Genomic DNA, 15,312 nt, shown 5'->3' with positions numbered 1-15,312 from the left:
GTTTCAAGCCGTACGCGTTCCCGCTCCTGGAGTAAGGCAATCTCACGTTCTTGTTCTTCCCTTCGTATGGCAGCTGCTTCCCTTTGCTGCTCACGTTCAATCTTGACCAGCTCTAGTTTGAGTTTCAGCGTTGCCAAATCAGTTTTATCTGCAATATAGTAAGTTTCATGAGTTTCAGAGTCTATCTTACCTTGCTCTAAATAGTAATCCAGCAACAGGTTGTATAGGTCATTTTTGTTGGCTTGGTAGGGAACTTCTAGTTGATACTCATGTGCAAGAGTTTGTAATTCAGTCCTCTTGGCACGACTTAAAGTCCCTATTTCACCTGCTGGATTTGCACGGAAAGCTTGGAGACGAAACATGGTGAAATTAGCAAATAAAGGTACACGAATATTCAATAGTGAATGTCAGAAACAGGACAACGTGGCAACTGATACCTATCCTGTGAGATCTTTAACAATTAAAGTTAAGTAAAAGATGTTAAATGATTAAATTAAATCAAGGGCGCAGGAAATCTTGTACCCGGTACTCATGTACGAGGATAAGGGCAAGAAAATCCTACTAACAAATGAAACAGTTTCGAAAACAAGTGAAACAGTAAATTGTCTCAAAAGTAAAATTGGTAGTCCAAGGATGTAGGCATACCTTGCCAAGTCTCTATAGGACATAAAGCAAGTTTTTCCTACTGAATTTAATATGATACTTACAGAATTAGCGAACTTTTGTGCTCTGAAAAAGTAAGCTAATTCCCTACCGTTGTATGTATCATCATCTCTGACTGACGTGTAGGGGTGCGAGGTGTCAACTGGTGACGAGAACTGCTGCTGAGGTCCCAATTCAGCAACTAAAGTTCGAGCTAGAGGAACTATGGCCCTCTTTGTCCTCCTACAGTCAGATTGCAGAAGATTGGGTGCACTTGACCCGGGGCAGACCACAGTACCAGGGTACCAATATGATGATCTGTCAAAAATGAGAAATATCCATGGGACAAAGATGGTAAACACGAGTAATAACACGGAGGGAGAGATGACCAATTAAGAGTATGACTGCGGCCTACAGTCACCACGTAATCCAAAGTTGTCTCACCTTCACCATAAAATACTCTCGTAATGCACAATACACCGCACCATTTAAAAAATGAAATTGAATATGAAAAATAGTAAAAGCTACGTTAACAAAGTTAAATACGCTTACCATTAATTACCACTTGGCACCAGTACCTGAGTGAAGCTCCTAGGACAGGCCCCCATATAATATGTGACGGTAACGCGTTGGTGTTCGGCTGTTCAAAGCTAGGGGTATGGCCTCGTCACATAGTATTAAAAAAAAATAGAAAATCTGGAACTTCGTCTGTGGTAAGGTAAGGAGAAGACACACAAAACACAAGTAAACTTTAACAATGGAATTTTAATTACGTTAAATAAACAAAACATGAATAAAAGGGACAAACAAATTCGTATAATAAAATCAATCAATCAAAACAATAAGAATAATTAAATGACACAATGAAAAGTTACGTTAAGACAAGTGAGCAAAATAACAAGAAGTGCAATATACAAAAAATGAGAGGTGCGGGAATATCGGCTTTAAGCTATCACCTCTCTCAGTACACGTACGCCAAAGCTTACGTCTAGCAGGGAGAAGTGTTAACTGTGTGAAAGCACTGAATATTCTGAGGACTGAGGTCGTGGCGGCCCCAGACATCAAGTAGTATGGGGGGGTGAGTGCAGTTGCAGCCAGACCGGCGACCAATCAGCGAGGAGCCGGCAGTAAGACGGGTAGTTTGGCGGTTTGAGTCTGAGCAGGTGTCCCTGGCTGCATACGTTTTGCGCTCTGGCAAACCTTGGAGATGTTGTTGTCGTTGTTGGACATTTCTTCCATAGTAGTTATATATAGTTGTAACGACGTATTTGTGGAGGGAAGAGCAGGCTCAATCTCTTGAAGGAGATTATCGTCACAATGTAAACAAATAACATCGCCAAAACCCCTACCATTATCATGATCTATTAACACAATATATAATAACATTAATTTATGAGAAAATTATTTTCTGTAACAGGTAATGAAAATATTATCTGTGAGCCAGTTGTGCTTGTGTTGGCGCCTGTAATCATGCATTTACCTACGCATTGCTCATTCACTATATGCATTTACTGACGCATTCCGCATCACTCTTTCACTGACGCACGACGCATCAGGCTTTCACTCATGTCCCGCAGATGAACATATAAAATATATATTCCCTCTTAACCGACGCATATTTTCAAAGCCTACACGCACGTTACTACATCTTACTCATTGACGCATTGCATTACGCATTACTTGTATAGTGCTCTTGGTGGGTGTCTTCCTCCCCGCGAACGCCCTAACACCTTTACAAAGTGCTTTCAGAAGGTGGGACGACCACAACGGCAATTACCAATCGTCATAACGACTGCCCAGTATAATTATGCATCACTCAAATGATTTGTATCAACTGTTTTAAGAGAACGAAATCATTGAAATAACCATTTTTATTATATAATATTTCAGAGCAACAATATTTTATTGATGTAAGATGGTGATAAATGTATGGCCAATGTTTACAGTCGGGTCAGTGGCGGAGACGCCGAGGGTCCGGAGGGTTAGTTCAGGTTCACTTCGGCTCCAGTGAGTGTGTCTTTCTCCAGGCAAGCGTATGCACCTTCGGACAAGTGTGTGTACCATAGGCCGGGTGTGCGTTGGCTAGGACAAGTGTATGTGCCCGCGATGCATGAGTACAACACAGTGAATACAGTTTGAACAAACATACATGGCCCCCTCCTGCAAATGTATATATTTTTTAACATGGCAGGTGTTGTATGAACAACCGTGGATAGAATGTGTGTACCATTTACAAGTGTGGTGATGATCATGTCAAGTGTGTGGTGGTGAGCATTACGTGTCGATTTACATACATTTAGTCTGGAGTAGAAGTGTTGGAGGAGACGTGAACAATGAGCGCATCAGGACAGGTGGGTGGTGTTGTCACCGTTCACTCAACATATATTACCTAATCCAAAAATACCGTGCAAATTAATTCTTGATGATCTTAAATTGATATCATGTAATGATCATAGGTTCTCTTTACCGCGTATTGCCCTTCCCCGGTACATCCTCACTACCTCCCCCCCTTCATGGTTCACGCCCCGGTGCATCCTCATTACCTCCCCCCCCTTCATGGTTCACGCCCCGGTACATCCTCACTACCTCCCCCCTTCATGGTTCACGCCCCGGTACATCCTCACTACCTCCCCCCTTCATGGTTCACGCCCCGGTACATCCTCACTACCTCCCTCCCTTCATGGTTCACGCCCCGGTACATCCTCACTACCTCCCCCCTTCATGGTTCACGCCCCGGTACATCCTCACTACCTCCCCCCTTCATGGTTCACGCCCCGGTACATCCTCACTACCTCCCCCCCTTCATGGTTCACGCCCCGGTACATCCTCACTACCTCCCCCCCTTCATGGTTCACGCCCCGGTACATCCTCACTACCTCCCCCCCTTCATGGTTCACGCCCCGGTACATCCTCATTACCTCCCCCCCTTCATGGTTCACGCCCCGGTACATCCTCATTACCTCCCCCTTCATGGTTCACGCCCCGGTACATCCTCATTACCTCCCACCTTCATGGTTCACGCCCCGGTACATCCTCATTACCTCCCACCTTCATGGTTCACGCCCCGGTACATCTTCATTACCTCCCCCCTTCATGGTTCACGCCCCGGTACATCCTCACTACCTCCCACCTTCATGGTTCACGCCCCGGTACATCCTCACTACCTCCCCCCTTCATGGTTCACGCCCCGGTACATCCTCATTACCTCCCCCCCCCTTCATGGTTCACGCCCCGGTACATCCTCACTACCTCCCCCCTTCATGGTTCACGCCCCGGTACATCCTCACTACCTCCCCCCTTCATGGTTCACGCCCCGGTACATCCTCACTACCTCCCCCCTTCATGGTTCACGCCCCGGTACATCATCACTACCTCCCCCCCTTCATGGTTCACGCCCCGGTACATCATCATTACCTCCCACCTTCATGGTTCACGCCCCGGTACATCCTCACTACCTCCCCCCTTCATGGTTCACGCCCCGGTACATCCTCACTACCTCCCCCCCTTCATGGTTCACGCCCCGGTACATCCTCACTACCTCCCCCCCTTCATGGTTCACGCCCCGGTACATCCTCACTACCTCCCCCCCTTCATGGTTCACGCCCCGGTACATCCTCATTACCTCCCCCCCTTCATGGTTCACGCCCCGGTACATCCTCATTACCTCCCACCTTCATGGTTCACGCCCCGGTACATCATTACCTCCCACCTTCATGGTTCACGCCCCGGTACATCCTCATTACCTCCCACCCTCATGGTTCACGCCCCGGTACATCCTCATTACCTCCAACCCTCATGGTCACGCCCCGGTACATCTTCATTATCTCCCCATTCATGGTTCACGTCCCAGTACATCCTCATTACCTCCCACCCTCATGGTTCACGCCCCGGTACATCCTCATTACCTCCAACCCTCATGGTCACGCCCGGTACATCTTCATTATCTCCCCATTCATGGTTCACGTCCCGGTACATCCTCATTAACCCCCCCCTTCATGGTTCATGCCCCGGTACATTCTCATTACCTCCCCCCCTTCATGGTTCATGCCCCGGTACATCCTCATTACCTCTCACCTTCATGGTTCACGTCCCGGTACATCCTCATTACCTCCCTCCCGTCACGGTTCACGCCCCAGTACATCCTCATTCTCCCACGTTCATGGTTCACGCCCCGGTACCTTCTGATTAGCTCCCCCCTTCATGGTTCACGCCCCAGTACATCCTCATTACCTCCCAGCTTCATGGTTCACGCCCCAGTACATCCTCATTACCTCCCAGCTTCATGGTTCACGCCCCAGTACATCCTCATTACCTCCCACCTTCATGATTCACGCCCCGGTACATCGTCATTACCTCCCAGCTTCACCATTCACGCCCCGGTACATCCTCATTACCTCCCACCCTCATGGTTCAAGCCCCGGTACATCCTCATTAGCTCCCTCCATGGTTCACGCCCCAGTACATCCTCATTACCTCCCACCTTCATGGTTCACGCCCCAGTACATTCTCATTACCTCCCCCCCTTCATGGTTCACGCCCCGGTACATCCTCATTACCTCCCACCTTCATGGTTCACGCCCCGGTACATCCTCATTAGCTCCCTCCATGGTTCACGCACCGGTACATCCTTATTACCTCCCACCTTCATGGTTCACGCCCCGGTACATCCTCATTAGCTCCCTCCATGGTTCACGCCCCGGTACATCCTCTTTACCTCCCCCTTCATGGTTCACGCCCCGGTACATCCTCTTTACCACCCCTCCCGCCATGGTTCACGCACCGGTACATCCTTATTACCTCCCAGCTTCATGGTTCACGTCCCGGTATATATCCTCATTACCTCCCCCCGTTCATGGTTCCATCCCCGGTGCATCCTCATTTCCTCCCCCTTCATGGTTCACGCCGTGGTACATCCTCATTACCTCCCACCATCATGGTTCACGCCCGGTACATCCTCATTACCTCCTCCCTTCATGGTTCACGCCCCGGTACATCCTCATTACCTCCTCCCTTCATGGTTCACGCCCCGGTACATCATTTCCTCCTCCCTTCATGGTTCACGCCCCGGTACATCCTCATTACCTCCCACCATCATGGTTCACGCCCCGGTACATCCTCATTACCTCCAAAGTTCATGGTTCACGCCCCGGTACATCCTCATTTCCTCCTCCCTTCATGGTTCACGCCCCGGTACATCCTCATTACCTCCATGGTTCTCGCCTCGGTACATTCTCATTAGCTCTCTCCTTCATGGTTCACGTCCCGGTACATCCTCATTATCTCCTACCTTCATGGTTCACGCCCCGGAACATCCTCATTTCCTCCGCCCTTCATGGTTCACGCCCCGGTACATCCTCATTACCTCCGCCCTTTATGGTTCACGCCCCGGTACATCCTCATTTCCTCCTCCCTTCATGGTTCACGCCCCGGTACATCCTCATTACCTCCTCCCATCATAGTTCACGCCCCGGTACATCCTCATTACTTCCTCCCATCATGGTTCACGTCCCGGTACATCCACATTACCTCCCAGCTTCATGGTTCACGCCCCGGTACATCCTCATTACCTCCCCTCTTTCATTGTTCACGCCCCGGTACATCGTCATTACCTCCCAGCTTCATGGTTCACGTCCCGGTATATATCCTCATTACCTCCCCCCGTTCATGGTTCCATCCCCGGTGCATCCTCATTTCCTCCTACCTTCATGATTCACGCCCCGGTACATTCTCATTACTTTTCCAATTTCATGGTTCACGTCCCGGTACATCCTCATTACCTCCCCCTTCATGGTTCACGCCCCGGTGCATCCTCATTACCTCCCCCCCTTCATGGTTCATGCCCCGGTACATCCTCATTACCTCCAACTAAATGGTTCACGCCCTGGTACATCCTCATTACCTCCCTCCTTCATGGTTCACGGCCCAAGACATCCTCATTACCTCTCCCGTCATGGTTCACGCCCCGGTACATCCTCATATCCTCCTCCCTTCATGGTTCACGCCCCGGTACATCCTCATTACCTCCTCCCATCATAGTTCACGCCCCGGTACATCCTCATTACCTCCTCCCATCATGGTTCACGTCCCGGTACATCCTCATTACGTCCCAGCTTCATGGTTCACGCCCCGGTACATCCTCATTACCTCCTCCCATCATGGTTCACGTCCCGGTACATCCTCATTACGTCCCAGCTTCATGGTTCACGCCCCGGTACATCATTACCTCCCCTCTTTCATTGTTCACGCCCCGGTACATCATTACCTCCCCTCTTTCATTGTTCACGCCCCGGTACATCCTCATTACCTCCCAGCTTCATGGTTCACGCCCCGGTACATCCTCATTACCTCCCAGTTTCATGGTTTACGTCCCAGTGCATCCTCATTACGTCCCCTCCTTCATGGTTCACGCCCCGGTACATTCTCATTACCTCCCAGCTTCATGGTTCACGCCCCGGTACATCCTCATTACCTCCCAGCTTCATGGTTCACGCCCCGGTACATCCTCATTACCTTCCTTCATGGTTCACGCCCGGTACATCATTACCTCCCCCCCTTCATGGTTCCATCCCCGGTGCATCCTTATTTCCTCCCACCTTCATGGTTGACGCCCCAGTACATCGTCATTACCTCCCACCTTCATGGTTGACGCCCCGGTACATCGTCATTACCTCCCACCTTCATGGTTCACGCCCCGGTACATCTTCATTACCTCCCACCTTCATGGTTCACGCCCCGGTACATCCTCATTACCTCCCACCTTCATGGTTCACGCCCCGGTACATCCTCATTTCCTCCGCCTTTCATGGTTCACGCCCCGGTACATCCTCATTACCGCCCTCCCGTCATGGTTCACGCCCCGGTACATCCTCATTACCTCTCACCTTCATGGTTCACGTCCCGGTACATTATCATTACCTCTTACCTTCATGGTTCATGCCCCGGTACATTCTCATTACCTCCCACCTTCATGGTTCACGTCCCGGTACATCCTCATTACCTCCCACCTTCATTGTTCACGCCCCGGTACATCCTCATTTCCTCCGCCCTTCATGGTTCACGCCCTGGTACATCCTCATTACCTCCCACCATCATGGTTCACGCCCCGGTACATCCTCATTACCTCCGACCTTCATGGTTCACGCCCCGGTACATTCTCATTACCTTCCCCCTTCATGGTTCACTCCATGGTACATCCTCATTACCTCCCAGCTTCATGGTTCACGCCCCGGTACATCCTCATTACCTTTATGGTTCACGCCCCGGTACACCGTCATTACCTCCCAGCTTCATGGTTCACGCCCCAGTATATCCTCATTACCTCCCAGCTTCATGATTCACGTCCCGGTACATCCTCATTACCTTCCACTTTCATGGTTCACGCCACGGTACATCCTCATTACCTCCTGCCTTCATGGTTCAAGCCCCGGTACATCCTCTTTACTTTTCCCTTTTCATGGTTCACGCCCCGGTACATCCTCATTACCTCCCAGCTTCATGGTTCACGCCTCGGTACATCCTCATTACCTCCCATCTTCATGGTTCACGCCCCGGTACATCCTCATTACCTCCCACCTTCATGGTTCACGTCCCGGTACATCCTCATTACCTCCCATCATGGTTCACGTCTTGGTACATCCTCATTACCTCCCAACTTCATGGTTCACGCCCCGGTACATCCTCATTACCTCCCACCTTCATGGTTCACGCCCCGGTACATCCTCATTACCTCCCATCATGGTTCACGTCTTGGTACATCCTCATTACCTCCCAACTTCATGGTTCACGCCCCGGTACATCCTCATTACCTCCTACCTTCATGGTTCACGCCCCGGTACATCCTCATTACCTCCCACCTTCATTGTTCACGTCAAGGACATCCTCATTTCCTCCGCCCTGCATGGTTCACGCCCCGGTACATCCTCATTACCTTCCACCTTCATGGTTCACGCCCCGGTACATCCTCATTACCTCCCACCTTCAAGGTTCACGTCCTGGTACATCCTCATTACCTCCCACCTTCATTGTTCACGTCAAGGACATCCTCATTTCCTCCGCCCTGCATGGTTCACGCCCCGGTACATCCTCATTACCTCCCACCTTCATTGTTCACGTCAAGGACATCCTCATTTCCTCCGCCCTGCATGGTTCACGCCCCGGTACATCCTCATTACCTCCCACCTTCATGGTTCACGCCTCGGTACATCCTCATTACCTCCCATCTTCATGGTTCACGCCCCGGTACATCCTCATTACCTCCCACCTTCATGGTTCACGTCCTGGTACATCCTCATTACCTCCCACCTTCAAGGTTCACGTCCTGGTACATCCTCATTACCTCCCACCTTCATGGTTCACGCCTCGGTACATCCTCATTACCTCCCACCTTCATGGTTCACGTCCTGGTACATCCTCATTACCTCCCACCTTCATGGTTCACGTCCTGGTACATCCTCATTACCTCCCCTCCTTCATGGTTCACGCCCCCGTACATCCTCATTACCTCCCACCTTCAAGGTTCACGTCCTGGTACATCCTCATTACCTCCCACCTTCATGGTTCACGTCCTGGTACATCCTCATTACCTCCCACCTTCATGGTTCACGCCTCGGTACATCCTCATTACCTCCCACCTTCATGGTTCACGTCCTGGTACATCCTCATTACCTCCCCCCCTTCATGGTTCACGCCCCGGTACATCCTCATTACCTCCCACCTTCATGGTTCACGCCCCGGTACATCCTCATTACCTCCCCCCTTCATGGTTCACGCCCCGGTACATCCTCATTACCTCCTCCCATCATGGTTCACGCCCCGGTACATCCTTATTACCTCCTCCCATCATGGTTCACGCCACGGTAGATCCTCATTACTTCTCCCCTTTCATGGTTCACGCCCCGGTACATCCTCTTTACCTCCCTCGTTTCATGGTTCACTCACGGTACATCCTCATTACCTCCCACCTTCATGGTTCACGCCCCGGTACATCCTCATTACCTCCCCCCTTCATGGTTCACGCCCCGGTACATCCTCATTACCTCCCCCCCTTCATGGTTCACGCCCCGGTACATCCTCATTACCTCCCCCCCCTTCATGGTTCCATCCCCGGTGCATCCTCATTACCTCCCCCCTTCATGGTTCACGCCCCGGTACATCCTCATTACCATCCTTCATGGTTGACGCCCCGGTACATCCTCATTTCCGCCCACCTTCATGGTTGACGCCCCGGTACGTCCTCATTTCCGCCCACCTTCATGGTTGACGCCCCGGTACATCTTCATTTCCTCCCACCTTCATGGTTCACGTCCCGGTACATTATCATTACCTCCCTCCTTCATGGTTCACGCCCCGGTACATCCTCATTACCTCCCACCTTCATGGTTCACGTCCTGGTACATCCTCATTACCTCCCACCTTCATGGTTCACGCCTCGGTACATCCTCATTACCTCCCACCTTCATGGTTCACGTCCTGGTACATCCTCATTACCTCCCACCTTCATGGTTCACGCCCCAGTACATCCTCATTACCTCCCCTCCTTCATGGTTCACGCCCCCGTACATCCTCATTACCTCCTAGTTTCACGGTTCATGCCCCGGTTCATCCTCATTACCTTTACCCTTCATGGTTCACGCCCGGAACATCCTCATTACCCCCCCTCCCGTCATGGTTCACGCCCCGGTGCATCCTCATTTCCTCCTACCTTCATGGTTCACGCCCCGGTACATCCTCATTACCTCCTCCCATCATAGTTCACGCCCCGGTGCATCCTCATTACCTCCCCCCTTCATGGTTCACGCCCCGGTACATCCTCATTACCTTCCCCCCTTCATGGTTCACGCCCCGGTACATCCTCATTACCTCCCCCCCTTCATGGTTCCATCCCCGTTGCATCCTCATTTCCTCCAACCTTCATGGTTGACGCCCCAGTACATCGTCATTACCTCCCACCTTCATGGTTCACGCCCCGGTACATCCTCATTACCTCCGCCCTTTATGGTTCACGCCCCGGTACATCCTCATTTCCTCCTCCCTTAATGGTTCACGCCCCGGTACATCCTCATTACCTCCTCCCATCATAGTTCACGCCCCGGTACATCCTCATTACCTCCCAGATTCACCGTTCACGCCCCGGTACATCCTCATTACCTCCCCTCTTTCATTGTTCACGCCCCGGTACATCCTCATTACCTCCCAGCTTCATGGTTCACGCCCCGGTACATCCTCATTTCCTCCTCCCTTAATGGTTCACGCCCCGGTACATCCTCATTACCTCCTCCCATCATAGTTCACGCCCCGGTACATCCTCATAACCTCCCAGCTTCATGGTTCACGCCCCGATACATCCTCATTTCCTCCTCCCTTAATGGTTCACGCCCCGGTACATCCTCATTACCTCCTCCCATCATACTTCACGCCCCGGTACATCCTCATTACCTCCCAGCTTCACCGTAAACGCCCCGGTACATCCTCATTACGTCCCCTCCTTCATGGTTCACGCCCCGGTATATTCTCATTACCTCCCAGCTTCATGGTTCACGCCCCGGTACATCCACATTACCTCCCAGCTTCATGGTTCACGCCCCGGTACATCCTCATTACCTTCCTTCATGGTTGACGCCCCGGTACATCGTCATTACCTCCCACCTTCATGGTTAACGCCCCGGTACATCCTCTTTACCTCCCTCGTTTCATGGTTCACCCCCCGGTACATCCTCATTACCTCCCACCTTCATGGTTCACGCCCCGGTACACCGTCATTACCTCCAACCTTCATGGTTCACGCCCCAGTATATCCTCATTACCTCCCAGCTTCATGGTTCACGCCCCGGTACATCCTCTTTACTTTTCCCTTTTCATGGTTCACGCCCCGGTACATCCTCATTACCTCCCAGCTTCATGGTTCACGCCTCGGTACATCCTCATTACCTCCCACCTTCATGGTTCACGCCCTGGTACATCCTCATTACTTCCCAGCTTCATGGCTCACGCCCCGGTTCATCCTCATTACCATCCTTCATGGTTCACGCCCCGGTACATCCTTATTACCATCCTTCATGGTTGACGCCCCGGTACATCCTCATTTCCGCTCACCTTCATGGTTGACGCCCCGGTTCACGTCCGTTCACGCCCCGGTACATCTTCATTACCTCCCTCCTTCATGGTCCACGCCCCGGTACATCCTCATTACCTTCCAGCTTCATGGTTCACGTTCTGGTATATCCTTGTTACCTCCCTTCCTTCATGGTTCATGTCCCGCTTCATCCTCATTATCTTCCCTCTTCATGGTTCACGTCCCGGTACATCATTACCTCCCACCTTCATGGTTCACTAGGTGGTACATAATCATTCCTTTCCCCCTTTCATGGTTCACGCCCCGGTACATCCTCATTACATCCCAGCTAAATAGTTCATGCCCCGGTTCATCCTCATTACCTTCCCTCTTCATGGTTCATGCCCCGGTACATCCTCATTACCTCCTACCTTCATGGTTCACGCCCCGGTACATCCTCATTACCTCCCACCTTCATTGTTCACGTCCAGGAACATCCTCATTTCCTCCGCTCTGCATGGTTCACGCCCCGGTACATCCTCATTACCTCCCACCTTCATGGTTCACGTCCTGGTACATCCTCATTACCTCCCACCTTCATGGTTCACGTCCTGGTACATCCTCATTACCTCCCACCTTCATGGTTCACGTCCTGGTACATCCTCATTACCTCCCACCTTCATGGTTCACGCCCCAGTACATCCTCATTACCTCCCCTCCTTCATGGTTCACGCCCCTGTACATCCTCATTACCTCCTAGTTTCACGGTTCATGCCCCGGTTCATCCTCATTACCTTTACCCTTCATGGTTCACGCCCCGGTACATCCTCATTACCTCCCCCCTTTATGGTTCACGCCCCGCAACATGCTCATTTCCTCCTCCCTTCATGGTTCACGCCCCGGTACATCCTTATTACCTCCTCCCATCATGGTTCACGCCCCGGTACATCATTACCTCCCACCTTCATGGTTCACGCCCCGGTACATCATTACCTCCCACCTTCATGGTTCACTACCTGGTACATACTCATTCCTTTCCCCCTTTCATGATTCACGTCCCGGTACATCCTCATTTCCTTCCACCTTCATGGTTCACGCCCCGGTACATCCTCATTACCTCCCAGCTAAATAGTTCATGCCCCGGTTTATCCTCATTACCTTTCCTCTTCATGGTTCACGCCCCGGGACATCCTCATTACCTCCCATCATGGTTCACGCCCCGGTACATCCTCATAACCTCCCACCTTCATGGTTCACGCCCCGGTACATCCTCATTACCTCCCATCATGGTTCACGTCTTGGTACATCCTCATTACCTCCCAACTTCATGGTTCACGCCCCGGTACATCCTCATTACCTCCCTCCTTCATGGTTCACGGCCCAAAACATGCTCATTACCCCCCCTCCCGTCATGGTTCACGCCCCGGTACATCCTCATTACCTTCCCCCTTTATGGTTCACGCCCCGGTACATCCTCATTACCTCCTACCTTCATGGTTCACGTCCTGGTACATCCTCATTACCTCCCACCTTCATGGTTCACGCCTCGGTACATCCTCATTACCTCCCACCTTCATTGTTCACGTCCAGGAACATCCTCATTTCCTCCGCCCTGCATGGTTCACGCCCCGGTACATCCTCATTACCTCCCACCTTCATGGTTCACGTCCTGGTACATCCTCATTACCTCCCACCTTCATGGTTCACGCCTCGGTACATCCTCATTACCTCCCACCTTCATGGTTCACGTCCTGGTACATCCTCATTACCTCCCACCTTCATGGTTCACGTCCTGGTACATCCTCATTACCTCCCCTCCTTCATGGTTCACGCCCCCGTACATCCTCATTACCTGCTAGTTTCACGGTTCATGCCCCGGTTCATCCTCATTAATTTTACCCTTCATGGTTCACGCCCCGGTACATCCTCATTACCTCCCACCTTCATGGTTAACGCCCCGGTACATCCTCATTACCTCCCAGTTTCATGGTTCACGTCCCGGTGCATCCTCATTACGTCCCCTCCTTCATGGTTCACGCCCCGGTACATCGTCATTACCTCTCCCCCTTCATGGTTCCATCCCCGGTGCATCCTCATTTCCTCCCACTTTCATGGTTAACGCCCGGTACATCCTCTTTACCTCCCTCGTTTCATGGTTCACTCACGGTACATCCTCATTACCTCCCACCTTCATGGTTCACGCCCCGGAACATCCTCATTACCCCCCTCCCGTCATGGTTCACGCCCCGGTTCACCCTCATTACCTCCCAGCTTCATGGTTCACGTCCTGGTATATATCCTCATTACCTCCCCCTGTTCATGGTTCCATCCCCGGTGCATCCTCATTTCCTCCTACCCTTCATGGTTCACGCCCCGGTACATCCTCATTACCTCCTCCCATCATAGTTCACGCCCCGGTGCATCCTCATTACCTCCCCCCCTTCATGGTTCACGCCCCGGTACATCCTCATTACCTCCCCCCCTTCATGGTTCACGCCCCGGTACATCCTCATTACCTCCTCCCCCTTCATGGTTCCATCCCCGGTGCATCCTCATTTCCTCCCACCTTCATGGTTGACGCCCCAGTACATCGTCATTACCTCCCACCTTCATGGTTCACGCCCCGGTACATCCTCATTACCTCCGCCCTTTATGGTTCACGCCCCGATACATCCTCATTTCCTCCTCCCTTAATGGTTCACGCCCCGGTACATCCTCATTATCTCCTCCCATCATGGTTCACGCCCCGGTACATCCTCATTACCTCCCAGCTTCACCGTTCACGCCCCGGTACATCCTCATTACCTCCTTTCTTTCATTGTTCACGCCCCGGTACATCCTCATTACCTCCCAGCTTCATGGTTCACGCCCCGGTACATCCTCATTACCTCCCAGTTTCATGGTTCACGTCCCGGTGCATCCTCATTACGTTCCCTCCTTCATGGTTCACGCCCCGGTATATTCTCATTACCTCCCAGCTTCACGGTTCACGCCCCGGTACATCCACATTACCTCCCAGCTTCATGGTTCACGCCCCGGTACATCCTCATTACCTTCCTTCATGGTTCATGTCCCGCTTCATCCTCATTATCTTCCCTCTTCATGGTTCACGCCCCGGTACATCCTCATTACCTCCCACCTTCATTGTTCGCGTCCCGGTACATCCTCATTACCTCCCACCTACATGCTTCACGTTCCGGTACATCCTCATTACCTCCGATATTCATGGTTCACGTCCCGGTACATCATTACCTCCCACCTTCATGGTTCACTACCTGGTACATAATCATTCCTTTCCCCCTTTCATGATTCACGTCCCGGTACATCCTCATTTCCTTCCACCTTCTTGGTTCATGCCCCGGTACATCCTCATTACCTCCCATCATGGTTCACGCCCCGGTACATCCTCATAACCTCCCATCATGGTTCACGTCCTGGTACATCCTCATTACCTCCCAACTTCATGGTTCACGCCCCGGTACATCCTCATTACCTCCCTCCTTCATGGTTCACGGCCCAAAACATGCTCATTACCCCCCTCCCGTCATGGTTCACGCCCCGGTACATCCTCATTACGTCCCACCATCATGGTTCACGCCCCGGTACATTCTCATTACCTT

At 51.7% G+C, this 15,312-nt stretch overlaps 1 protein-coding gene across 2 annotated transcripts in view; it reads left to right on the top strand.

Annotated features, from left to right (window-relative positions):
- Window positions 1-2,602: 2,602 nt before the first annotated feature.
- Window positions 2,603-15,312, top strand: part of LOC123758033 (uncharacterized) — a 189,709-nt gene continuing 176,999 nt past the window's right edge. For both annotated transcript variants that reach the window (XM_069338968.1, XM_045742207.2), the window contains exon 1: window positions 2,603-2,993. In XM_069338968.1, coding sequence (XP_069195069.1) covers window positions 2,976-2,993 — 18 coding nt within the window. In that variant the 5' untranslated portion in view covers window positions 2,603-2,975. The remainder of the gene's footprint in view (window positions 2,994-15,312) is intronic.

This window comes from Procambarus clarkii, chromosome 40 (assembly GCF_040958095.1).
Source record: "Procambarus clarkii isolate CNS0578487 chromosome 40, FALCON_Pclarkii_2.0, whole genome shotgun sequence".
NCBI classification, from domain to species: domain Eukaryota; kingdom Metazoa; phylum Arthropoda; class Malacostraca; order Decapoda; family Cambaridae; genus Procambarus; species Procambarus clarkii.
The sequence above is the reverse complement of the archived record's forward strand: the minus strand, read 5'-3'. Positions and strand labels throughout refer to the sequence as shown.